Below are 26,304 nucleotides of genomic sequence, written 5' to 3'. Positions count from 1 at the left end.
AACCGTAACCATGCATATGAAGAAGATCGTGGATCGAGCTAGTGACCAAGTAAAAGCAAAATAAACTAAGAAGATCGTGGATCGAGCTAGTGACGTGCTTGAAGGTTCATACTGTTCCATAAAGCTTAGATAGTCAAGATTTTCAAGGCCACTCTGATTTTCTGCGTCTTGTCAAATAATTTACCAGGTATTTTCTCCAAGTCCAAACTTAGAATTCAAGAGGGGTGGATTCCAACTTACCCATAGCTATATATATAGCTTCTTGTACGTGTCGGTCCATATTTCTATCTAGCTACCTCACAATTACAAAATACAAAATTGTATTAGAATTACAAATACAATCAGAAAAACTCTTTTAATCGTAGAGAAAGTGCTACACCGAATAATTTTCTCTTTAGCTTGTTGAAGAAGCCATGCAGCGTTCATCACCAGCTTTGGTTCGTCAGATACTCCACCGCAACCGCATGAGCAACGTCCAAATGGTACCGACACTCTCTTCGCCGCCGCCGCCGCCTCCCCCTCCCGGCCCACCCTGCGACGTGTTCATAAACCACCGCGGGATCGACACCAAGAGAACCGTGGCGGGGCTGCTGAACTACCACCTGTCCAGCAGGCTCAACCTGCGTCCTTTTTTGGACAGCAAGAACATGAAGCCAGGGGACAGGTTGTTTGATAAGATCGACTCCGCGATTCGGAAATGCAAGCTTGGGATCGCCGTGTTTTCACCACAATACTGCGAATCTTACTTCTGTCTCCACGAACTCGCTCTTCTAATGGAATCTAAAAAGAGGGTTATACCGGTTTTCTGCAACGTGAAGCCGTCTCAGCTTAGGGTTAAGGATAATGGAGTTTGCCCTCAGTACGAGATCGAGAGGTTTAGTTTGGCGCTTGAAGAAGCCAAATACACAGTTGGACTTACCTTCGACTCCTCTAAAGCGTAAGTACATGTACACAAATTTACCTTGTTTGATTTGAAGTTGATTTTCAACATACACCAAATATAGAAATCTAATATTTTGATTTTGATTTGCAGCGATTGGTCGGAGTTTCTAAGAGAGGCTTCGGATGCGGTGATGCAGAACTTGCTGGAGGTAGAAGGAGAACAAGCATATCTACAGGAGAAATGCTAATAGTGATCATATATATACGTTGATACCCACACAGCTGATAATTAATTCACACAATTATAAAATACAAATGCAATTAGTTCGTTTATTAATTAGTTTTAATTTGGTGATTACAAATTATTCAATTGATTTTTTCTGTATAGAAGAACAGGAAAAAATGTCTTCTAACAAATGTTGATATGATTATTGTACATCGATATATGATAAATCTTTTATTCGATCATTTAGCTAGGGTTCTTGATTAAATAAATTGTAAAATTCCTCTTCAAATCTTGTGATCAAAGATCTATTGTAATAAGAAATTGTCTTGGAGACATATGCATACATGCTTTCAAAGTATTGGAAAATCCATTCTAAAATTACAATAATACTAATTAGTAGTTGCAACACTGCTAATGCATGTATACATGTCTCATGTCCAGCTCATTTGGTTGTGTGGTCAAAATGTGCTACATGGGAATGTGATGTGTTTGGTATAATTATAAATTAGGGTCGATCAACATCGGAAATGACTCTTTTTGCTGTACCACCATCTCAAAATGTCCCTGCAACATTCGTTGCGTTTAAGGAATATGCTATGAACTGTGGGAGGGTACATTGGGATTGTCTACGGTACATTAATATAATGTACATATACATTAAATAGACTAGTACAATACAGAGATAAACTACCTCAATACGGAGGTGGGAGGCCTTGAGGGTGTGCAAGCTGTGCCGTTGCACAAGGCCTCCGAAAATTGAAGGCCTCCGACTTCGAGTTTCAAATAAGTATATGTAGGTATTGGAGGCCTCCGACTTCGAGTTTCAAATACGTATATGTAGGTATAAGTCAATATATGTAGGTATAAGTCAATATATTGAATTTACTTTCCAAAATGACTACAAAAGCAAGTGTAGTGCAGCTGGTAGGATGGCAAATGCGCGCGCGCCTTCATTCCGTTTGTTACAGTTTTGAGTCGTGAGCTCAGTTTTTTAATCTTCCTTTCTTCTTTTTCCTTCCTTTTTTTTTTCTTTTACTTTTCATTTCCCTTTTTTTTTTCTTGTCTCCTTTTCTTTTTTAATCTTCCTTTCTTCTTTTTTCTACTTTTTTCTTTCTTTGTTTTTTTACTTTCCTATTCTATTATACCCATTCATTTTCTTTAAGTTGTTATGCAACGAACATAAGGACTCGGTTAAATTTTCGCACTAGGTCTCTGAATTCTCAGGACCAATATAAGCTAGTCTACGTATTCATGGAGTCAGTATACCTTTATATTGAATTTAATCTACTTGATGTATTAGTACATTAATGTACAGTATAATTTTTCGAGTACATTTACATGCAAAGACTATAACAGGCATGTTATCTATTATTCTCCTTGAACAAGAAAATGGATCCATTGGTTTTTGAAAAAAAGGAGAGAATAATGAAATACTTTAGGCCAATCTGTGATCAAAACCCAGCTACATATGTGCATCATTCGTCGATCAATGAACATTTTCAACAGTACGTTCTTGATCAATGGTGTGCAAATTCTTTGAAAAAGGCAAGAAAACACCATGAAAGAGCAACAAATTAAATCATAATTGGTTATGCATGACTAGCTTAGTGCTTTAGTAACTACCAAGTTAAACTAATTGAACAAGGGAACAATATTCTGGTAGTAGCACAATAGCATTATTAATTAGTTTGTCCAAAGAGAAAAGTTGAGGGAAATGAAATCTAAATTCAAAACTAAGATACGCCCGGGAAAGAGCATAGAATTTATATTGTGATTACCAGGAAGCTAGTAGTTTCATACTATATATAGCAATAGAGAATCTGAAAGAATTATATGTGTGAATGTTTTTGGGAACTGGGAAATTGACCTTGAATTGACTTCACTGAAAAACGAATATTCATCATGCTCTTTGATCAACTCTGGGTTTACCAAGTCACCAACCAATTAACCAAAAGGGAAAGTTCTCACCAACAATATATCATGCACTTTGTCGTCCGACCAACTTGTAATATTAAAATGGATTTTGAGATCTACACCAATAACACATGGAGTATAAATTCTATTCTATAAGGATTGCTACTGTTTTAAAGTTGATTAGTGTTTATGTGTGAGAATACGGAACGGAAACTAAGTGTGGATCATGATGGGGAGAGAGAGAGACACACACACACACACAAGCATGTATAGTGGTTTACCTTGCCCTTGAGGTAAGGCTACGTCCACTTAGATATGTCTACTATGAGTGAGGCCAAGTAGCCTTTGTAGTGATACAAGTGTGGGGATCATAGATCCATCCCTTTCTAAGAAGAAGAGGACTTCCTCTTATAGCTATAGGAAGTCCCATTATATTCTATATTTCCGATGTGGGACAATAATACACATATTGCTTCTTGAAGCCTCTTGGAGAGCATGAGAGGGTGGTCTCTCGGCTAGGTACCGGCTGACCTCCACCATGGCGAGGTAGCTCGGGTGTCGGTCGCCGAGATGCATGTGGTAGGCTGGACTACTCATGTCGTGGGGCCCACCTATGAGGTTGTTGCTTATGCTTGGAGGTATGTGATATAGGCGGTATGTACAATTAGTAATCAGTAGCTTCGAAAAGAATGAGTGTTCGTATATAACATATGAACCAATGTGATTACGGTCTGATTCCTATCAAGAAGCACAATTCTTGGCCGGCCTCTATAAAAAGAAGACAAGTGTTACAAAGAGGGTTGTTAGAAATTGAAAAGAGAGTAACTGCACAAACATCCTAATCGATTTTATTTAAAGTCGATCTTAAGGAGTTTAAGTCAGAATAATAATGGCTATGATTACTCTCTCAATACGTACATGTAATGAGTTTCGCTTATTATATAGAGTCTTTCTATTGAAATCTCCAACTTTACTCACTTGACCTTCTATGTTTTTTACACCTCCTATCAAATATTTAAATACTAAATTTACTCATTAAATCTTACTAAAGTTCCTTAAATAACTTCACTCATATAATTTGCAAGCAAATTAATATCTTTATAATAAAAAACTTAGTCACTTCAATGATTTAATTACTCTATAAATTACATCTCTATTCCTTAATCAGACAATCACTTATCCAATAAAAAAAATCAAACACAAGATATTGAGTTTTAAAAATTAATAACAAGAAAATAACAGGGGTCGTGACCACTTATCCAATTTTAGGCTAAAAATTGTCCACTTACTCCTCTAACAGTTTTTTAACCCCATTTACCCAATCTAACAACTATTGACGGTTTTAACCTTATTTTAGTTATTAAATTACAATCATCTCTCTCTCTCCCCCCTCCCCTCTTTGATCTATTCTCTCTCTCCTCCCCCTCCCCTCTTTGATCTATTCTCTCTCTCCTCCCCCCTCACCGATTTCTCTCTCTCTCTCTCTCTCTCTCTCTCTCTCTCTCTCTCTCTCTCTCTCTCTCTCTCTCTCTCTCTCTCTCTCTCTCAAGCTGGATGTATTCATTTCGATTTCTGCAGGCGTCGGCGACATCACAGTGGGGTTGGCGGTGATGACAAAGCGGTGAGGCCACAGTTGTTCGGTGACTTTCAAAGAAGTTCAACCTCCGGCAATGATCTGATTTGAACCGAGAGGATCCGAATTTGATCCTGCATAACCAGACGCCTCCGTGAGTATAGCCATTTGAATAGGAATTCGACCGATCAGCAAGTACTCTGATCGATCTGCAAGTACTCCGATCGATCTGCAAGTACAACCATTTTCTTAGGCAAGAACCCAGCGAGCACAGGCAGTAGATCAAGGAAGCCAACGCTGTCGTGAAAACCTGAAACAAAGCGACCCCCAAACCACCGTGGGGAAGCACCGGTGAAAAAACCAGCCGGCCTCACACGCTGATGGGTGCCCAGAGCACTTTTTTTTTTTTGGGTATACTTTGAGTTCCAAGAATGAGGAAGGAAAAAATAAAAATAAACGTGTACAATTGTACATATAAATTGATCAATTGTGTCTGTAGTGTATTCACTTTGGTTTTGGGAGTTTATGTCATTCACTTGAGGGCAAACATATGATTATTGGAGAGCAAAAATATGATTATTGAGGGGCAATAAAATGTTTATTGGGGCAATAATAAGATTATTGGGGGGCAATAATAAAATTATTTATTTGGATAAACCTCCGAAAACTTTCAAAATTCAAAACAACTTCATTTTTCACTAATTATTGATCCCCAATAACAAATTTATTAGGGGGCAATAATATGATTACTGGGTATTATTGGGAGGTAATAAAATCAGATGCCGAAATCCGATCACCGGTCTGGTAGCCGGATTCGCAATTCCTGTCACCAATCGCTGGATTCCGGTAACCGGTCGCCTGATTTCAATCACTGGTGGCCGGAGTCCACTGCCGGCCACTTGTCACCGGGGAACAGCAAGGTGGATAATGACTTTTCTCTCTAAGTGAGAAAGAAGGAGAGGGCAAAAAAGTCCCAAAAATAAATAAAAAGAATAAAAAAAGAATTAATTTGGTAGTAGGGAAATAATCTCTTAGAGTGTTTTGGGTAAATGGGGTTAAAAAACAATTTATTTTGTTCTTCCTGACCATTTGACCAATATGCTTTCAACATGTATATCATACATTTTTATGTCACATGATCTTATTAAATATATGAATGCTTATTAAATTTATGAATGCTTTAATGAGTATGTAGTGAAATTAGAAAATGAAAATAGATAAGGAAAATAATAAAGAATGCAATCTAATATTATTAAATTGAAAAGTCTAGAGAAAATAAATATAACTTTTTTTTTTTGTATAATTATTGTCCTTAATAGTTATTTTATAGTATATATGTCATATACCACTATCTATTATGAATTATAGTGGTATGTAGTGCACTCTATTATGAATTATTAAATGACATATATAACAGATTTAGAGGTCAAGTGAGTATATTTGGAGGTCTCAGTAGAAACACTTCTATTATACACCACTATCTAGTTGATATGTAGTGCATAATGCTTGTTATCAAATAAAGTTCTCTTTATGACATAAATTGACAGATATATCAACTTTCAGTGGAATATTTAGACACATTGAACCATTTTGCTCTTACAATGCCTTGTATATATAGATTAAGGATTGGATTCTACTTCCATAAACTACACTAGCTAGGATTACTACTTTGTGTGTTAACTGGAGAAGCCAATAATATTGCACCTACCAATTAGCTAGCAGAATTGTACATCCTAATAAGAATCGAGAATAGATTTCGATTTCATAAAGCTCTTACTTTGATTCAGAAAGCCTCAATACATGATTCTCGTCTTATCTAATTGAATGTAATTTTCAAACTTCTTAAACAACTTTGATGCCTTTCAAAAAAAAAAAAACAACTTTGATGAGTCTTTTATAGTCTTATTAAATAAATAAAATTGAGCTTGAATGATGCATAAGCATATAGGGGTCAATTAAGTGACTTTAATATTACCCAAAATCAAGGCAACAATAAACATGGTAGCAAATTAGTGTTGAGTTCTTTCTCATATATTTATTTGTAATTGCATAGATTTAGCCGTATTTTTATTATTAATTGGATAGATTTGATATTCATTTTGTAATTTTCCATTTATTACTTTTCACTATTTTGATTTAACTCTTATGCTATTTAAGCAAGAGTTTGTCATTTTTGTAAGGGAGCTTTTTGACAATATAATGAATATATAGCCGCTTTTTAGCTGCCTATAATGAATTGTGTTCTTCTTATTTTTGGTGACGTGTGCTATTACTTCTAGACCTGTGTTTTAGGACCCGTCCCCCATCAATTTGGTATCAGAGCTCTGGTCGGATCATGGTGGATTCCATGGCTCAAAGCAGGCTTGATGGGAAAGGTTCTCGAATGGAGGGTCATTATAGCAACGACATGGAGGAAATTAAGATGATGATTCAACAACTTGCAGAACATATCAATCGCATCGAAACTCGATGCCAAGGAGGTAACAGTTGCGACGGAGAAAGAGACGTTTATCAACGTATCACTTACATCGAAACCTCATGCCAAGATGGTGTGGGTTATGACGAGGAGGGAGATGTTGGCCTTTTTCATCACTGTGCTCCATTTTGTGAGTAGGACGAAAGGGCGGAACCGGTTAGTTTCGACTATAAAAGTTCAAATACTATCTTTAATTTTTCAGTTAATAATTATTCGAAAAAGGGAAAAAAAGATGGTTTTGTGGATTTCAGTTTACCACTAATTTATGATTGTTTTTGTGAGGCTTGTTGTAGCGATTATAATGATCAGATTTGTGATGGCCATTGTTTGGAGGTTGAAAATAATATTAATAAACATGGTAGCAATATTATTGATAAATGGTTTAAGCTAGCAGTAGGAAATATTACTATGCACATGCAAGAAATTAATCTGATTATCCAAGTCGTTGAAGCTACTGTACTAGCAATTAAAGTGGAAGACCTTTATGAGTATGGACAAAATTGATGTGGGTGAGAGGATTGATGATATGAACTCAAACCATGGTCATATTGGTGATGCCAATGTGGGTTTCAATCTTGGACTTCCAAGAACTAGGCATGAGCATGATTAAATATTGGATGAGAGTAATACAAGTGTGGGTTTTGGAGGCATTATCTACAAAATAAAAGTTCACAAATCCATTGATTTTGTTGGGTTTAATATTTTCAATTTTTAAATTTCCAAGATATTAATTGATATTGTCAATCAGATGAAGAATAGTGGTAAAAGTTTTGGGTTGGTAAAAACCAAATTTCTCAGGTCAAGATTAAGAAGGTATTCCAAATATTTATTTATTTGGAATGGATGATTTCAACTACTGCAAGCTAAATGATCAACCATGATTTGGATGCAATAGATGATTTTGCTAGGATTCTTTCTAATTCATGGTTTGAATTCGAAGATGAATTCTTTGCAACCAGGGAGTCTGATGCAAGAGCATATAGGGGTCAATTAAGTGACTTTAATATCAGCCAAAATCAAGGCAACAATAAATATGGCAACAAATTAATGTTGATTTTTGTACTTACATGAACATTTACCTAAGCATAATTAGCTACATTGAGCCATGCTCACACTGCCGCCAGCGGCACCAACAATTATAAAGGGTGTGACCAACGGAAAGACAGCCAAATAGGCTGTTACTTGAGTTCCAACGCAACCCGAGATCACAGCTGATGCGCCGCCAAGTGCTGCGCTAAGACCACCTCACAGAAGAATCAGAAACTGAGAACTGAAGTACATCAGTCCCATATCGAAAACAAGGAAGAGATCAGACTTTCTCTCTCACCTATAAAAGGTCCACTCCTCCGCCAGCGGTACCAACAACTATAAAGGGTGTGACCAACGGAAAGATAGACAAATAGGCTGTTACCTGAGTTCCAACGCAGCCTGAGATCACAGCTGATGCGCCGCCAAGTGCTGCACTAAGACTACCTCGCTGAAGCATCAGAAACTGGGAACTGAAGCACATCAGTCCCATATCGAAAACAAGAAAGAGATCAGTCTCTCTGTCTCTCTCACCTATAAAAGGTCCACTCCTCTCTCCTCATTAAATATGGATTTATTACTTACCTAACGTTATTCTGTCAATATAAATATATTAACTGACTTAGGCATCGGAGTAGAGAAGTCCGCCAACCGCAGTCTCCCTTTGACGCCCCTTTGTATTTTACTTGACAGGTAGAGGTAGCGCTACAACCTCCTCAGTAGCGGTCTAGGCTTGGACCATCATTAACCACATTCGGCTACCGCTGAATCTCATGCATTAACATTGGCGCCGTATGTGGAAATCTTTGAGCAAAAGGTCATTCCACCATAATCCACAATGACTAACGGTAGTGGGGAAATCGCCGATGAGAAAGCGGATCAGTCCATCAACCCCCAACTTACCAACCCAGCTGTTTACGTTAACCGCGCACCCTTCAACACTCCTGTCAACCCCAGCGTTGAACCTCAAGATACCCCTCTCGGTCCGCTCACCCAATCAGTGGTGGAAAATCATCTTGGCAGTAGCCGCCAACCTCTAGGACATGAGCTTGCCGTTAAGCTAGAGCTAGCACTAGTAGATCTCCACAAGGCAAATAGAGAATGGGAGAAAGAATGCAAGGAGAAGGCGGAGGTCCAGAAACAAGTGGCTACACTGCTGTCCAAGTTCGATGAACTAAAAAAGGCGCTAATCGCCAACGTAAATCTAATGCAAAGCGAACAATCGCAAAGCGTCAGGCGTAGTCGGTTCAGTGGCGCAAGAGTGGTGCCTAGACCTGTAAATGAATCATATTTTGATCCGGACTTGCTCTAGATCTGTGGCTATTGGACTGGTTTGGATTGAAAATTTTGATCTGTTGATCCGTTGATGATCTGAATCAGTTAACCCGTTTATTTAACGGATCAAATACGGATTTAGGTCGATCCGATCCATTTATGATCCGGCCCGTTTTCGTAATAATAAAATATTATTTTTATTAATATATTAATATTTTAAAAATATATAAAATATAAAACATGAAGAATTTTTAATACAAATTTTTTTTTTTCAGAAATCTAAGAGATAGTTCATCACCCAAGATTCCAAGAAACATTAAGAATTTTGATAATGTAATTCTACTTTTGGTGATACTTTTCATGTTTTAATATTTATTAATATCTTATGAGGTATCATGATCTAAAATTTAATATTGCTATTTAAAATTTTAAAATATTTAAAATTATAAACTGGTCGGATTAGCGGATCAGATATCCGTTAAATCAGCGGATACGGATTTGATAGAGCTATCAATGATCCGCCGGGTTAATGGAGCGGGTTTGGATCAATTTTTTTTTAAGTAAACGGATTTGGATTTAGATTTAGGTCGATCCGATCCAAATCCAGTCCATTTACAGGTCTAGTGGTGCCGCCACCAGTCATACAGATGGACGTATCGTTGAATCCACCTGAGCTAGCAGAATTGGGCCCATGTCCTCCGCAACAATTAATGTTGGAAAAGGAGGTACAGTCACAATCACGCGCCAACCGCAGCATGGGATGGGCAAGAACAGTGGGAACTCCACCAGCCCTTATGCAACACTTAAACCAGGTCCCACAAAATTCACAAGCAAGGCCTGATGCCACCGCCTTGATCCTGTAAAAAATGCAATAGTTGGAAGAGAGATTGGTCGAGGCAGAGGCAGGAGCCCTAGCGCCAACCAAAAACCCACTTTTCGCAACAAGGCACCTGGGAATCGAGTCAACTTCAACTCGACCAAAAGTTCTCGACCAGTCAGCAGACGAAGGTTGCTATTTTTCCAGCAACCGAGCACCCACGCTACACGGCACTCCTCCTCAGCCATCAACACAAAGCGCAACCCCGCTACAGAAAAACAGGAGAGGAGCAAAAGACACATGTTAGCAAGAAAAAAAAAAAAACTCGTATAGGTTGAAACTCTGATTTAATCCTAAAGGTTGGCTCCTCCCTGTTCACTGTCACGTTATATTCCCAACCCTCAGTGGCGACACAAAAGGTTGCCCGCCAAGGAGACATGGAATCCAGCGGATTTTCAATCAACCTCGGTGCCCCGACGCGACGGGCAAGGTTCACTTGCCCGCTACAACCTTTCCTCTTTATGTAAACGAGCTCATAGAAGTGAAGCACTTCTGCTACAGTTAGACCCTCATAACCGGACAACTGCCAAAGCGAGTTCAGCGCCATTAGCATCTTCCACATATTTAGACAAACTTGCCCAAATGCAACGCCGAACTCACAAAAGAGAATTTGAAGATTTGGCAACATCAGGAACCTGACTCCCTGGTGGAACACTGCCTCGTGAACAGTGACATATCCTGTAGACAAGAATGATGCTTTCTCGTCTTTCTTCAGTGACCTCAACTTTGATACGCCAGGAAGCATGTATACCAACTCCAGTATATTGATCGCCGTTTGCATCATCGGACCTTCCGGCTCGTCCACAGGAGTCCCATCAAACAACACCCAAGATGTTTCAACACTGACTTTCCCCATGGAACTGCCATTGTCATCATGGGAACCGCTAGCAGCACTACTAGCCAACATTTCCTCCCTCTGACGACTAGTGGCGGTATCCTCCCCCGCTCCCCAAGTCTCCGCGTGACCGTCACCACATTGTGCGTGCCCGCCCATGTTATGATATATTGTTTGCAGCGGTTCAATGTCTAGTGGCTCAGATAGTGAGGTTCCTGCAGGGGCAGACAGACGCAACGAGTCAATAAAATCTTATCGGAAGCATCAAGCGAGACATCAAACCCGAAATCCTCACTGCTCGAGAGTTCTATGACGTTAGCCATCACAAACACCCTAAAACCCAAAATGTTACTTCCAAATAGATCTAAACTACCCATTTGTTAGAGTTTATCCAAGAACACCGCGAACACAATACCAAGGTTCTAAAAATCGCTAGGCGCTAGTCAGGCGGTGGCCAGGAGACTAGCGCCTAGGCGGTTTTGTATTTTTTTAATTTATAATTTATTTTTAATAACATTAAATTATATAATTAAAATTATAAAGACTTAAAAAAGTATAATTCTATAAGAATATATAACATTTAACATGTTCAGGCCCATTGACAAATAATAATTCTAAAGGACTCTTCTTTTTGGACTCTTCTTCGATTAACGTGATCTGACTTCTCTTTTTTTCATTTTTTTTTTCAATTAACAAGATCTTGCTTCTCCTTTCGCTTCCTCTAACATCTTCTTTATTCTTCTGCTCGAATTTCCTCTCTACAGTGGACTTTCGTCTCCAATTCTCCATACCCTCTTTTTTCCTTTCTTCTCACAACTTTCCTCTCCCTCCCCGAACCCAGTAATGGGGGATTTCTTTTAGTTTTAGCAAAAGGAAAAAACAACCACTACCAAAACCCATCACCGCCTCAGCCTTAATACCTATCCAATCATCACTACCACCTCTTAGACCCCCATTCTTTCTCTCTGCCTTCACTTGAATTGACCGCCGCCAACCGAACCCAAACAGATAACCTCAGCAAAGACCCAGATTGAAACGTCCCTAGAACATAACCGGACCCAGAATTGAAAACAAAAATGCTCAAATTCACCGCCCAGGATATTCCGCCCAACCGCCCAAATGCCTAATCGGCCGCCTAAGTCGCCTAGCCGGTCTCCCAAAATCAAATCGCCCAACACAAGCGATTAGTCATTAATCGAGTCAGAGACTCACCGCCCAGTGCCTAGGTGGCTTGGGCGGCTGAGTTTTAGAACACTGTACAGTATAACAAAACCCAGAGAACCAAACAAAAATCACAAACCCAGATTTGACCATCTAGCAAATTACCTACCCAAAATCCTCTACTCAGTCACCAAATACCCAAAATCAGTGCCTAAATCACTTAGTATTCTCAAACACATGTATCAGACACCTTCACAAACTTCAAACACAAACCTCACATAGAACCAGAAATACAAACTGCAAGTAAAGTAAGAATTGAAAGAGAAAAATCACCAACCTTGAATGTGTGAAGAGCAGGAATCCCTTGTACTTGCAAGGCTCTGGATTGGCTTTCCTGGATCTCTGTCTTCCCCTCAACTTGGCTCCCTTGCTCTGACCTCAAGTCTCTTTGTTGCATTCTCTGGAAGGTTGAGGAGGGTTGAAGACGATAAAAATTCAACGTATAGGTTAAAGTGGAGACCTTTTGGGGTTTCCTCCTCTTTTATGTCAGCATCCACCAAATCCGAGCCGTCCTTCATGAAGAAACTTCTCACCAGATGACGACACACGCTCAACTACCTCTCTAATTACCCGGGACGCCTCGGTTACACAATCAATAAATACTCGTATTCATAGCAAAACGATGGACGTGCAAAAGATACGTGCACCTACACGCCAAACCAACTAGCGACTGACACGCGGTACAGCGCTGTCAGACATAACGCTTGTCCACTCCAACCGTAATTTAAAAAAATTTCAAGGAGAAAGTCAAGCGAAACACCACTAGCGAAACTTCTCACTTTCAAAATTTTCCAAGAAGAACGTCTCCACTAAGCAAAAAACCCCTAATAAAACGTCTCACTTTCAAAATTTTCTAAGGAGAAAGTCTCTGCTAAGCGAAACATCGCTAGCCGAACTTCTCACTTGTAGAACTTTTGCACGAAAAGGTCTCTGCCAGCAGAATCTCTTATAAGACAACGCCTCATAATGTCAGTAACCGCTATGCAGCATTGCAGTCAAGCATTTCTCCTCTAGGAAAGAGTAAAGGAACGGGTCAGTAACGTCTACGATGGTCCTGATTAGGCGGTTGACCCCCGACGCTTGGGTATCAAAGATTAGGCTCGCTACCTAACACCCACTGCTTTATGTAGCTCTTCTCATCAAACAATTATCCGGCCAAAAGAAAGCCTATCCTAGCAGGGGAGTAGGGGACTCCCGGGAGGGGGGGGGGTCTAATAGGGGTCCACCCGAAAGGGAATAAAGCATTCGCTCAGGATAAGTCCATGGTTGACAATGTCCTGACTCTAATTACGCTCGGCAAGACTAGTAGAAGTAACGCTTCGAACCGCTAGGCAACTCCCCAACCAAGATAGCCCTCCTTGACTGGAGACTTGGGGGACTTGTACTTACATAAGCATTTGCCTATACATAATTAGCTACAATGAGCCACGCTCACACTGCCGCCAGCGGCACCGACAACTGTTAAGCTGTTACCTGAGCTCCGGCTCAGCCTGAAATCACGGTTGACGTGTCGTGCCAAGACCATCTCACTGAAGCATCAGAAACTGGGAACCGAAGCACATCAGTCTCACATCGAAAACTAGGAAGAGATCAGTCTCTCCGTCACCTATAAAAGATCCACTCCTCTCTCCTCATTAACTACACATTTATTACTTATCTAACGTTATTCTGTCAACATTAATATATTGACTGACTTAGGCATCGGAGTAGAGAAGACTGCCAACCGCGGTCTGTCTCCGACATCTTTTGTATTTTACTTGATAGGTAGCGGTAGTGCTACAACCTCCTCAGTAGCGGTCCAGGCTTGGACCAGCGTTAATAAGATTAGGCTACCGCTGAATCTCAGATATATTTATTTCTAATTGCATAGATTTTTAGTGATATTTTTATTATTAATTGGAGAGATTTGATATTCATTTTGTAATTTTCCATTTATTACTTTTCCTTATCTAGATTCGACTCTTATGTTATTTAATTGATGGGGAAAAGGGTATCGAACACAGGCCTCCAACAATCACTTAACATACACCAGAAATAAGGAGTGGCAGACTCGTAAAGAAGAGCAAATCCATGCCGCAAATAAACATATATTATTCATAAACCATAAGCTTCTTAACAACGATTACAATACCCATATTTATAGGGTTAACAATTCTTGGAGAATAAGTAGACTTGAGCTAAAATGGAAAGCTAATTAAATGTAAATAGTAAATTAAATGTAAAATGATACGCTAAAAATATCTAAATAATGAAATATCAAAGATTACGAATCTATAAAAAAATAACAAAATAATGCATTTGATTTTGGCCCACATGCTCCTGCATTAGACTTCCCTGGTTGGAAAGAATTTGCCCTCAAATTCAAGTCATTGATTGAAGAAAATCCTGACAAAGTCTTCCATTGCTTCAAATCTTTTGTTGAACCTTTAACTTGAAATTGAATTCTTCCTTTCTAAACAAATAGATATTTGGAATAAATGCCTAATCTTGACCCCATAAATTTTCTCTCCAACATTAACTTCACAATCCCAAAAATTTTCTCACGATCCTTGATCTCCATAATTCTTTGGGAATCTGCATAATGAATGCATTAACTCCAATAAAATCAACAAATTTACGCTCAAATTTTTTCCACAATATTGACTTGATTGCGTCTTTATTGTCATCTTCATCTTTGTATCTTTTCTTACCGTATATGAGGCCATCTTCCATTGAGCAAATCTGCCTGTTATGAAACGAACCATTGCTCACCCAAGATTCTTCCATTCCATATTTGAGTTCTCTTTTAAAATGTACGAAACGTTATCTTTTCGTGAGCATGAAGGCACCAAATCAGCATTCAATTTTGGATCAATAGCTTCAGGAAGAGAACTAATAGAGGCAGTGGTAAACATTCTATCTAATACAAACAAGTTTTCATCTTCTCCTTCAAGTTGTTTTCCAATGTCAAGTTCTTTGCTATTTTTACTAAAGGACTTATCACAATTTCTAGCAATTAGAACACAATCATTTCTCTTTTGGTCATCCACATCACCATCGCAAACTTCAGAATCTTCAAAACAATCATACTTCGATGGTTTATCAAAACTCATGAAACTATTTTTTTTCTTTTTCTAAAAATATTTTCTCAACAAATGGAAAGTTGAAGATAGTGGACTTACAACCAGAATAGTTGAAAGTAATATGTCCCTCTTTATTCGACTCACACAGCGGAGCACAATTATGAATAGGGCCAACGCATATCTCCCCTTTGGAACCATCACCATCTTGGCAGAAAGTTTCGATGCGATCAACACGTTGATGATAGATGGAAAGTTGGTAACGTTTTTCTCTCCGTTTGAACACTTACGACCCCATTGTCGAGTTTCGATGCGATCGACACATATCGCAAGTGGCGCTGAAGCATCCTTTTGATTTCAACCATGTCGTTTTTGATGTCACGACCGTCCATTAGGAAACCTCCCATTCTTCACTCGACCTGAGACATGAAATCCACCAAGCTCTTGCCAAAGCTCTTATACCAAATTGATGGGGAAAAGGGTATCAAACACAGGCCTCCAACAATCACTTAACCGACACCAGAAATAAGGAGTAGCAAACTCGTGAAAAATGGCAAATCCATGCTGCAAATAAACTGATATTATTCATAAACCATAAGTTTTTTTTTTTTTTTTTGAATAAAGGACTGGTGCGGCTGCCCTCAAGCCTTGATTAATGAAACAGTGAAATACAAGGAGGGGGGCATTGAGCCTAGACCCCTGATTACAATAAGCACGTAGAGAACATCCTGAAATAATACTCTATTTTCTTTGACATAGCGGTGATATAACGGAAAGATAACTCGATATGTAACACGATTACAACATAACATAATTACCATAAGCCCAGCTTTCCTACTATGTTGCCACCAGAGGATAAATCCGACGACACTTCACTTCACCCTGCCACTAGGAGGTAGCAACCATTTAACTCGTCGCCGACCTAGAGTAGACAAGGCACATTGAGTGCACACACAGGCGAATAGCCCGACTAGCCCTACACTATAGATGTAGGGACTTATTGCTCGCAAAATGCGCAACTAAACTAAAACATAAAAATAACTAAAAACTTTAAATAAAAAAATAGCCTGGGTAGGGCCCAAGAAGTGAGCCCAAACCTAAGCAATAGCCCAGATAGTAAAGAGATCACAACTCACAACCATTGTGTAAAGCCCAGCCCAATTCTGACACTGCACCTGCAGCGGGCCGCCACCTCTTACCTCAGGTCCCTACCATGTGTAATAGATCGCCATCGCCTGCCTCTGCCCACCGCCTGCGTTGGACCTCTGCTTGCGTCGGACCACCTACTACAACGAATCACTACCACCTGCATCAGATCCCCCTTGCCTGCATCAGACCTCTACCTACGAATTGACACCGACAATGCACCTCCAGCCCGAGTGTCCCAAGCCACTATTCTCCTAGCCATCCTACTCAGATCAGATCAGACTAAACTCATAGATCCAATCAAGAACAGAATCACCATCCCCCCACCGACTATGTCCAACCAGCTTGCGAACATCCACCACTGAACCCGACACTGCCGCCCATCCGACCCACCGCATCAACCTGCCAGAGCTGAACCACTGCCACCCCACAACCCTGATCGCCTTGACCCTACCACCTGACAGCAATCCCCACGATATGGGGAACTAAGATCACCCAACAACACATCCCGTCCGACGACAGCGTCCATGGACGCGCCGCAGGACGGAGCTGAGATCCCTTTTTTTGAAAACCCTAGATGAGTACTCCGGACAGAGAGAGAACCCTCTACGATTTTTATTTTTTTATTCTAAAGGATAAGATCCATAGTTGTTTTAACCATAAGCTTCTTAATTAACAATGATTACAATACCCATATTTATAGGGTTAACAAGGCTTGGAGAATAAGTAGACTTGAGTTAAAATGGAAAGCTAATTAAATGTAAATTCTTAAATGTAAAACGATATCCTAAAAATATTTAAATAATGAAATATCAAATATTACAAACATCTATGAAAATTATTCTATGTACCGACGGTGTAAATGACCCAACACTTATAAGACGATCTCAACCCTTAATATTTATAATTAATATTTTTATTAATAACCTAAGAGTGTATTTAATATAATCTAACCATCCATTTATGTCGGTGCACTGAATTCTCCCTCACGAATCTATAATAAAATAACAAAATAATGCATTTAATTTTTGCCCACATGCTCCTGCATCATTGAATGCTTCTCTTAAGTGCATGATTGAATGCTTCTCCTTCAAACATTAAAGGGGAAACCAACTTCCTTAACATATGCAATTGCTGATACTGGTCATTCTCATTCCATGATGACTTGGAAAAACTCATTGCCTCTCTTTAGTTTATGCAACTCATTACCTTTTAGTAATACTCATCAAATTAAACAAAATTATGTTTCATTCCTATGTTAAACTAACCAAACAGTGAGTGAGTGAGGCTCGATATTGAGTTGTGCTAGCGGCTAGGAGACACTAATACATAATTCTCGAATATAAGGCTAGAGGCAAAAGCATGTGGTGTCAACTTCTCAAAATTGGCCCCTGAGTAATGGACAGAATTTAGCACAAGGCCCTCCATGAGAAGAGCCCAGTAAGCAAATTTTGATTCATAATATGTTGCACTTCGTAGGGACTTGAAGCCATATTTATAGATATATCGAGTACGTTCATGTTGCATGTTTACACAATTTTGTTGCATCAAGAAGAAGATCGGCCGCAGATTCTAAACCACACACACACATATTTGTAAAGACAAATGACAATGGTAGCTGTCCCTATATATGTGTTTATGCATGAATCAAAGAAAACAAATACATCAGAAATGCGGTGGTTGTATAAATTTAAAAGAGGTAGAAGTTAAACAATTCGAACTTAAGACTTAATTTAATATTTTTCTTTAAAGATATTTAATATTTGTGATGTAGTTTGTACTTTGTAGTTTGGATCGAAATTGTAGTGTCTATTAATGTAAATTGGGTCAAAACTATGGGTAAATAAACCTAATTCTATCAAGTTAGGTCATGCGCCCTTGGCAGTAACAATTATCAACATGCTCATGCATCAACCCTATAATTGGCTCTTATCTTGGAGCTTTCAATATAATCACGATACTGATGATCAATATGTTTGGTGTGCCTAACAAACATCAAACAATGACGCAAAATTGCCCACATATACAGAGATCCAGCTATGCCACATCACATGCTAATGTGAAAAAGAAACATCATGGATTTTGGATTTTGTATAATACATATAACAGTGGTAAGACATGAGCTAGCCACAGAACGTGATGGTTCCTGAAAACCGGAAAAAAAAGAAAGAAAAAAAAAAAGAAGAAGCAGAAAAAACACTTTTAACCGCTCTAAAGAGCACCTGTTGATTTTCGGGTCAGTTTGCTCTTCTTCCACCATTGTGAACCGATAACTCCCGTCCTTTCTTTGTTTTATTTTCTTTTGATCGATTGTCTTTTTCACTGTGTTACGTTGTCGATAAAGCAAGTCTTAGTGGATGTGGATAAGAATGTGATCTATGGTATTTTTCGTTGTTCCAGCATTGAATTAGTTACTGGACTTTGTTAGTGTTGGCCATGCTTTTGCAAAATCCAAAATCGACATGAAACTTCTGCCCAAAATTCTGAACCGTTGCCATCGAGTCCATCCCATTTTTTTTTCAATGTGAAAAATCTCTAAAAAGCGTAATTAAGCTTTTAGCTAATCACCTCATCGTGGCCTAAATTGTTTAGATGGTGATGTTTCCTAATCTTCTGAAAGCAAATTGGGGCCTTTGTAAACATAAAGAAATTATGCTAACGTAGTAGTCAAAGTCCTTGTATAATTAGGGTACTTGACGCATGGAGTAGTCGTCCCCCATGTGCTAATTAATACTAATTGTAGGGCATATATCCCCAAAATGGCAAATAGATAATTACGTATCATACTTTAATTTCCTATAGAAAATAACACTTAACCACCTTACACATGGAAAACCCTAAAAGTTGTTTATTTCATATGGTTAAATGAATTTGATCACCAATTATCAAATATTTTTAGGCTTAGAATATAATACAATGTTATTGCATAACTCAAAAATCTTTCTTAATTTGAAGATAGTTCGTGTAAATAATCAAACAAATTTGAAATCGTTTAGTTGATTATTGTGTTTCCATGTTCGTTTTCTTTCCATGGATTTGGTTATCAATGGATGATCAAACAACTTTTTTTTTTCTTATTTGATACAAGTATAATTTTAAAGAGTGGTGAAAAAAATAAACGATGTAGATTGTAGATTATGTAGTAACATAGTAGGTGTGATTCCTAGAACAATACTGTACATATAAAATTACGCCATAGCTAGCCTCATTGTTATCCTAGGCATGGAGCAGCATGTCCTATTTACTCTCCTTATACGGGTACGAAATCAACTATATGATTATTGTTTGTTGGTTCACCTTTGACTAATGTAGAGTAGACTTCAACACTAAAGAATCACATAAACACACCGCATGTGAGTTGTTCGCATAGTACTTAGTACTAACAAGCTCACTAATTGTACAAAACGCATGTCTTTATATGTTTGATAATAATGCATATTCATGTAACAACACAAAAACTTGTAGCTTAAGCTCTAGAGAATGTATATGAATTCAATGAAATATGAATCAACCAAGCTGAAACGAATTCGAAGATAATTAACAAAAAGGTCTCGACTCAATAGTAGGCAAGACAACACTCTAACCCATATAAACCAAGCAAATTTCTTAGACTTGCTACGATAAGATCGAAAACTACTGATTTCATCCAAGTTTTCAATCGAGTTGCCCACACGTGCGATGAAGAAACCCTCACACTCTCTCTCTCTCCCTCACAAAAACTGTTATTTGGAAGGAGGTGGTGGTGTTTAGGATTGTTGAGGCTGCTCCATAAGAAAAGCGTGACATGAAAAAGCGTACAGGCAGTTCCAAACCCCCGACCCCCAAAACCCGCCTCGTCCCGTTTCCCATTTTCCTTCTCTCTTTAGCCCTCTTCGTCTCACCACTCCCTCGTGGTCCCCACTTCGCACTGGTCGCCAAACCATTGCGTCATCCCTCCACGTGTCGCCATCTCACCGGCGACGCTTGGTCCTTTATATTGCTACCTAACCGCCACCACTCTGTGCAGCCTCACCACTTCTCCTCCTCCCCAATTCTTCATCACCAATTTAATTAAGCCTATATTATTATTTTTTCATATTCATTACTTTCGATTCTCCGATGGAGAGCACGGACTCGTCCTCCGGTTCTGGTCACCCGCAGCTCCCTCCCGGGTTCCGGTTCCACCCGACCGACGAGGAGCTGGTTGTCCACTACCTCAAGAAGAAAGCCGCCTCCGCTCCGCTTCCGGTCACCATCATCGCCGAGGTCGACTTGTACAAGTTCGATCCATGGGAGCTACCGAGTATGAATTCTCAATCCAATCATAAATATCTAGTCATGATCAATATACCATCTATCTCAATCAGTGATTTTGTTAATTGGTTAATGCAAATTTAGGTAAGGCCACGTTTGGGGAGCAGGAGTGGTATTTTTTCAGTCCCAGAGACCGGAAGTACCCGAACGGAGCTAGGCCGAACCGAGCGGCGACCTCGGGGTATTGGAAAGCCACAGGAACCGACAAGCCGATTCTGACCTCGAACGGAAACCAAAAGGTCGGCGTCAAGAAAGCTCTGGTTTTCTACGGTGGCAAACCGCCGAAAGGAATCAAATCCAATTGGATTATGCACGAGTATCGCCTCGTCAACGACGACAATTCCGGCGCCGGCCTCAAGCATCCTGATCCGACCAACAAAAAAGCCTCCCTAAGGGTACACATATCTTTCAATCAATTCATGATATGGATATGTGTTTGTTTTCGAAAAGCTGAGAGACTCATTCTCACGCCTGTTGTTTTTATCTTTGTTGGTGTTGTTGTTGTGTATAGCTGGATGACTGGGTTTTGTGTCGGATTTACAAGAAGAACAATGCGCAGAGGTCTATGATGGAGTGTGATCATCACAAGGAGGAGGACTCTACGACTACCAACTCGATGGAGGGTATTTTCGTCCAGTCAATGCCGAAGCCATCGCCGCCGAAGGCTACTAACTACACGGCGTTGCTGGAAAACGACGAGGACAATTTCTTCGACGGGATATTATCGAGTGAAGGCGTGCAAAACAGTAGTCATTCCAACCTTTCCCATCAGTTCATGTCAAGCTCGAAAAGCGACGTCGTAATGCCTGCGAACAACCACACCTCCAAGCGTCACCTTGCGTCGCCGTTTTGGAACGAAGCGGGGGGATCATCATCGATGGGGACTAATTCATCGTCGAGCAAGAGGTTTCATACTGATCTCAATAGCGGTGGTGGCAGTGGAGGTGGAGGTGGGGTTGATGAAAGCAACACCTCTTTTGTTTCTATGCTCAACCAGCTGCCTCAAAACGCAGCGTTTCACCACAACTCGCTTCTTGGGTCGCTTGGGGATGGGGTTTTGCGCCCACAGTTTCATCTTCCCAGTATGAATTGGAACTCATAAGAATTCAGAACCAGAATATATTGATATGATGTAGCTAGTAGCTAGATAATCTCATTGGGGTGTAACTATAGCACAAAGATACGGATGAGGTATATTTTACATTCATATATTTTTATTTTTTAAAATTTTAGAGACATATAGTCTTTGTTTTTATTGTTTAGTTCATTACTTCCATATTATTTAATTACTTGTTGGCATTACATTTATATGTAGATATTGAGGTAGCTTAATGAAGATATTTTGAAGTTCATAGAAACCCTATTACCAGAAAATGAGGTACAGAGAAACCCTAGCCATAGTTTCGCATGTCTGGAACTGTTTTTATTTTTGATTAAGATGGAGATTGTTATATATGGTGATAGCTTGTCCATTTGTCATTATAATCTTAAACTGTAACAAACTTATAGCCATCACCATTAATCAAGCCACATGAGATGTTTCTGAATAATGATATAACCCATACAAGGTGATAACTTTTTTCTGGTAGGGGTGATGTTATATATATATATATATATATATATATATATATATATATATATATATATATATATATACAGATCTTATCCAGAGCGGAGCTCCGCTTTGAAATTAACGTGTGAAGTTCAAGTTTTGGGTCACTTTTCGGTTGCATATCCACATCTCGACCGTTCAGTTTTTAGGTACTAGTGTATAGATCATCTCTGCAAATTTTCAGCCAAAATGATGATCGTTAAGGCATTGATAACTTCCTTAAAGCTAGTACGGTTCAGGTTGACAGATTCAGTCCGTCCATTGGTTTAAGCCAGTTAGATACCTTAAAGATCATCAATTTGGCTGAAAATTTGCAGAGATGATCTATACACTAGTACCTAAAAACTGAACGGTCGAGATGTGGATATGCGACCGAAAAGTGACCCAAAACTCGAACTTCACACGTTAATTTTCAAAGCGGAACTCCGCTCTGGATAGGATCTGTATATATATATATATGTAAACAAATGAAAATCCAATGTTCATATTAATATATATGTTATGTATAATTATAATGGAGTTAGGCATGCATCAAGCTTCATATACTTGGATGATTCTTGTATAATCTTTCTCTATTTTAAGCCATTCTTTTCTGTTGATGACTAAGGTTATCCCCTAGCTACCACTATTTAGATTCATTACCATCATTAGCTGTATATTAAAATGGTGATAAACTTTAATCGACTCAAGAATCAATTACAACCATTGAATTAATGGGGCATTGATACGAACTAATTAATTTGTACAAATCAATTATTGACAGGTGGTTCTAATTAAGTGCTACTTGCTATAGTTTACCTGAATGTTTAGGAAGAAAATTATTAGTGAAATAAATAAGAAATGGGAGAGTATCATGGAGAGCCAGGACAAAATTTTCAACAAAAATGACGTGGGATTATTCCATGTCTCTTTCCGCAATTGAAATAGAAGATGATCTAGATTTGGGGTTTCAAATGTCAACATTGCAAACATGGGCATTAAGTAAGTTCACCATTCTTGTAATTTCTAATGCCAATATGAGTGTATGTATGATTATATATAGTAGTGTCTCTCTAATATAATCTCTTATGTACAGGTATCGAACTGGCATTGGCTCATCACACACTACCTCACCTAATTGTCGCGTTTTTTTGATTAGGTGGAACCGAAGCGTGTCCTTGGTCCATTCACCTTAATCCTAGTTAAATAGGTAGGATCAATACAACTTAGAGACTTAGAGTTAATGACTATAAAATCTCAGATTTGATAGATGCTTTCATCGATAGCCTCCAAAAGGTGACTTAGATTATGAACCATTTCAATTGTGATACTATGTTCTACGTGACGCTTGAAGATAAAGAAAAATAAAATATTGGATGGTCGGAGTTAGTCCTAAAAGTAGTGAGGAAGTGTGAAGAATTGAGTCAAGTTTATAGTAGTTTCTTAACATCAATTTGTTTGTTTGTTTGTTTTTTTTTTTCAATTAAAAAATTAAATAAATCTTCTTATATATTAAGCCAATTAAAATATGGTTAAATTTTTAAACTTCCCTAATTGCCCTGACATAATATTAACCAAATTCCTCTTAATATTATTTTGTGAGGGCATTTTGAGAAGTTCAAAAATCTAACCATGTTAAGAGAAATTGACTTAATATATAAGATTATTTTAGGTTTCGATCACATTTAAGATAACAAAAAAAAAAAAATATATATATATATATATATATTTGGACATATTATTAGAATATTTGTTAGGTTCATTTCTAACTAGGTTGAACTTCCTTGTTCGTTTCATTTTGAACAAATGAATGCTCACCCTACATATGTCAAACATAAATGAATAATCATACGAGGTCCTTAATTACTATTAAAATTACTTTTTTTTTATTCTTTTTTTTTTCGATTAATATTTTTTCTTTCTTTTTGATGAAATTAACTTTGGCGAAACGAATAAAATTTAGAGTTAAGACTTTAAGAAATTCATTGGTACATAAACTGAGAATTTGTTATTACGTATCATGGACCAAATTTTATCGGCCCGTCTACCATTTTAAAACCTAATCAGATAAGGTCTCCAAGTAATCACTATCTTAGTTTAGAAGGGGACAAAATATCTTTCTGGAAAGGAACATACCTAGCTCTTAATTTTGGAACAGAGATCGTGGCCATGAAAATTACTTTTGAAGGTTCTTATCTTGTCAAAGATTCCTCTTTGCTCATATCACATATGATCGACAAGGCTGTAATAATGGATGGTTCTCACCAAATGTTTAAAACTCAATAATAAGGATAATCGATATCGATGAGCTAGCTATTCCAACAAAGGCACCATGATAATTACCAATCGAAATGACCAACACTAGAGGGCTCACTAATATTTCATCTGTTATTAAGCTAAACATATACTCACTTACTCTCTATTTATTATACTACGAAAATTAAATGCAAGATTTCTTTAGCCTTAAACGTGAATGATATATATATATCTCAATTGCTTATATCAATCAGTTTTGCAACAGTATATTGATACAGTTTTGTATTATTTTTTGTGGACAATGTACAGTACCGTACACCATATTCTAGCAGAATGACAAATCATAGATGTTTATCCAAAATGGTACTAATTGCCAATATGATCCGATTGAGTTATCGTTTTCCCAATTAAGCGATGATGTTTCCGATAGTGAAGCGAACATTGGGTACCTTTGAGGCTTTGAAGCAGTGAGTTTGCAATGGTTGCGACTTTGTGCATAGAGCTGTAGGGAATTGACGTGAGTGATTAGGAATTTAGGATTCCGACGATATCTTTGTTATTGGTGCTAATTTGGGGGTTTTAGGTGCAACAAGTTTGATACTCTGGCTCCGAGAAAACAATAGAGAGTTTTAGGGTTGAAAATCGGAGGGGAAAGGTTTCAGATTGTTCAGCGGCGTCCCTGGAGTTGATCATGGCTTCTTGCCTCATTGACGAGCGACAGGTGTTGCGAGAAAGGTTATTAGGGTCTTTGGGCTCTCGGTATTGTTTTCTTTTTGTCGGTCTGGGATGTGGATGATTCGTCACTCCTTTCAGGTTGATAACTATAGAGAGAAAATATGTAATTAAGAGGAAAAGAGAATCAATTCTATTACTGAAGGAGCTTGTGAAAAATATTACAGAGTGAGAGCAGGGGGTTGTTACTTATACACCATGAGAAAAAATAAGAAAGAGACACGTGTGTGTGTGAGCTGTAGAGTAGATGCAACCTAACCATGCAGCAAAGCATGGATTACTAGCTAATTAACGACTAATTAGCAGGCGGGCTAATTAACCCTAATTAGGCTAGGAAAAAATGAATGATCCACATATACACCTAATACCCCTCCTCAGCTTGAAGGTGAGTCATCAGCTTCAAGCTGTCACATAAATATTGATGTTGAGAGGAGCCTAAGCCTTTGGTGAAAAGATCAGCAAGTTGCTCTTTGAAACTGACAAACTGCAGCTTGATTGTGCCAGCCTTGACTTGATCTCTAGTAAAGTGAACATCAACTTCGATGTGCTTGAGTTTGGAGTGGTAGACAGGATTGGTGGCAAGGGCAAGAGCTGAAATGTTATCACAATGCAGTGTGGGAACATCACTAAGTGTAATGTGTAGGTCATGAAGCAGGTGAGAGAGCCACATGAGTTCTGAAGTTGTATCGGCCATGCTTCGATACTCAGCTTCAGTGGAGGACCTAGATACTGAAGACTGCTTCTTGCTACACCAAGATACAGGAGAGTGATCAAGAAGGATGACAAACCCTGTGGTGGATTTCTTGTCATTTGGATCGCCAGCCCAATCAGCATCATAGTATGCATGTAGATTACTGGTATTAGGAATGAAGTTGGTGAGATTATGACCCCTCCTGAAGCAGATGCCATACTCAAGAGTCCC

The 26,304-nt window shown here is 38.6% G+C and overlaps 1 protein-coding gene and 1 pseudogene across 1 annotated transcript; both read left to right on the top strand.

The window, feature by feature from the left end:
* The first annotated feature begins 413 nt into the window (after window positions 1-413).
* LOC112202969 lies at window positions 414-7,209 on the top strand (annotated as a pseudogene).
* A 13,090-nt stretch (window positions 7,210-20,299) lies between these two features.
* Window positions 20,300-22,105, top strand: LOC112167442 (NAC transcription factor 25). Its single transcript, XM_024304467.2, has 3 exons — window positions 20,300-20,792; window positions 20,888-21,198; window positions 21,315-22,105. Exons 1-3 carry the CDS (start codon window positions 20,609-20,611, stop codon window positions 21,903-21,905), a joined length of 1,086 nt encoding a protein of 361 aa, XP_024160235.1. The 5' UTR covers window positions 20,300-20,608; the 3' UTR covers window positions 21,906-22,105.
* The last annotated feature ends 4,199 nt before the right edge of the window (window positions 22,106-26,304 follow it).

The sequence above is a fragment of the Rosa chinensis genome, chromosome 5, assembly GCF_002994745.2.
Source record: "Rosa chinensis cultivar Old Blush chromosome 5, RchiOBHm-V2, whole genome shotgun sequence".
In the NCBI taxonomy this organism is placed as follows: domain Eukaryota; kingdom Viridiplantae; phylum Streptophyta; class Magnoliopsida; order Rosales; family Rosaceae; genus Rosa; species Rosa chinensis.
This window is presented reverse-complemented; position numbering and strand designations above follow the sequence as displayed.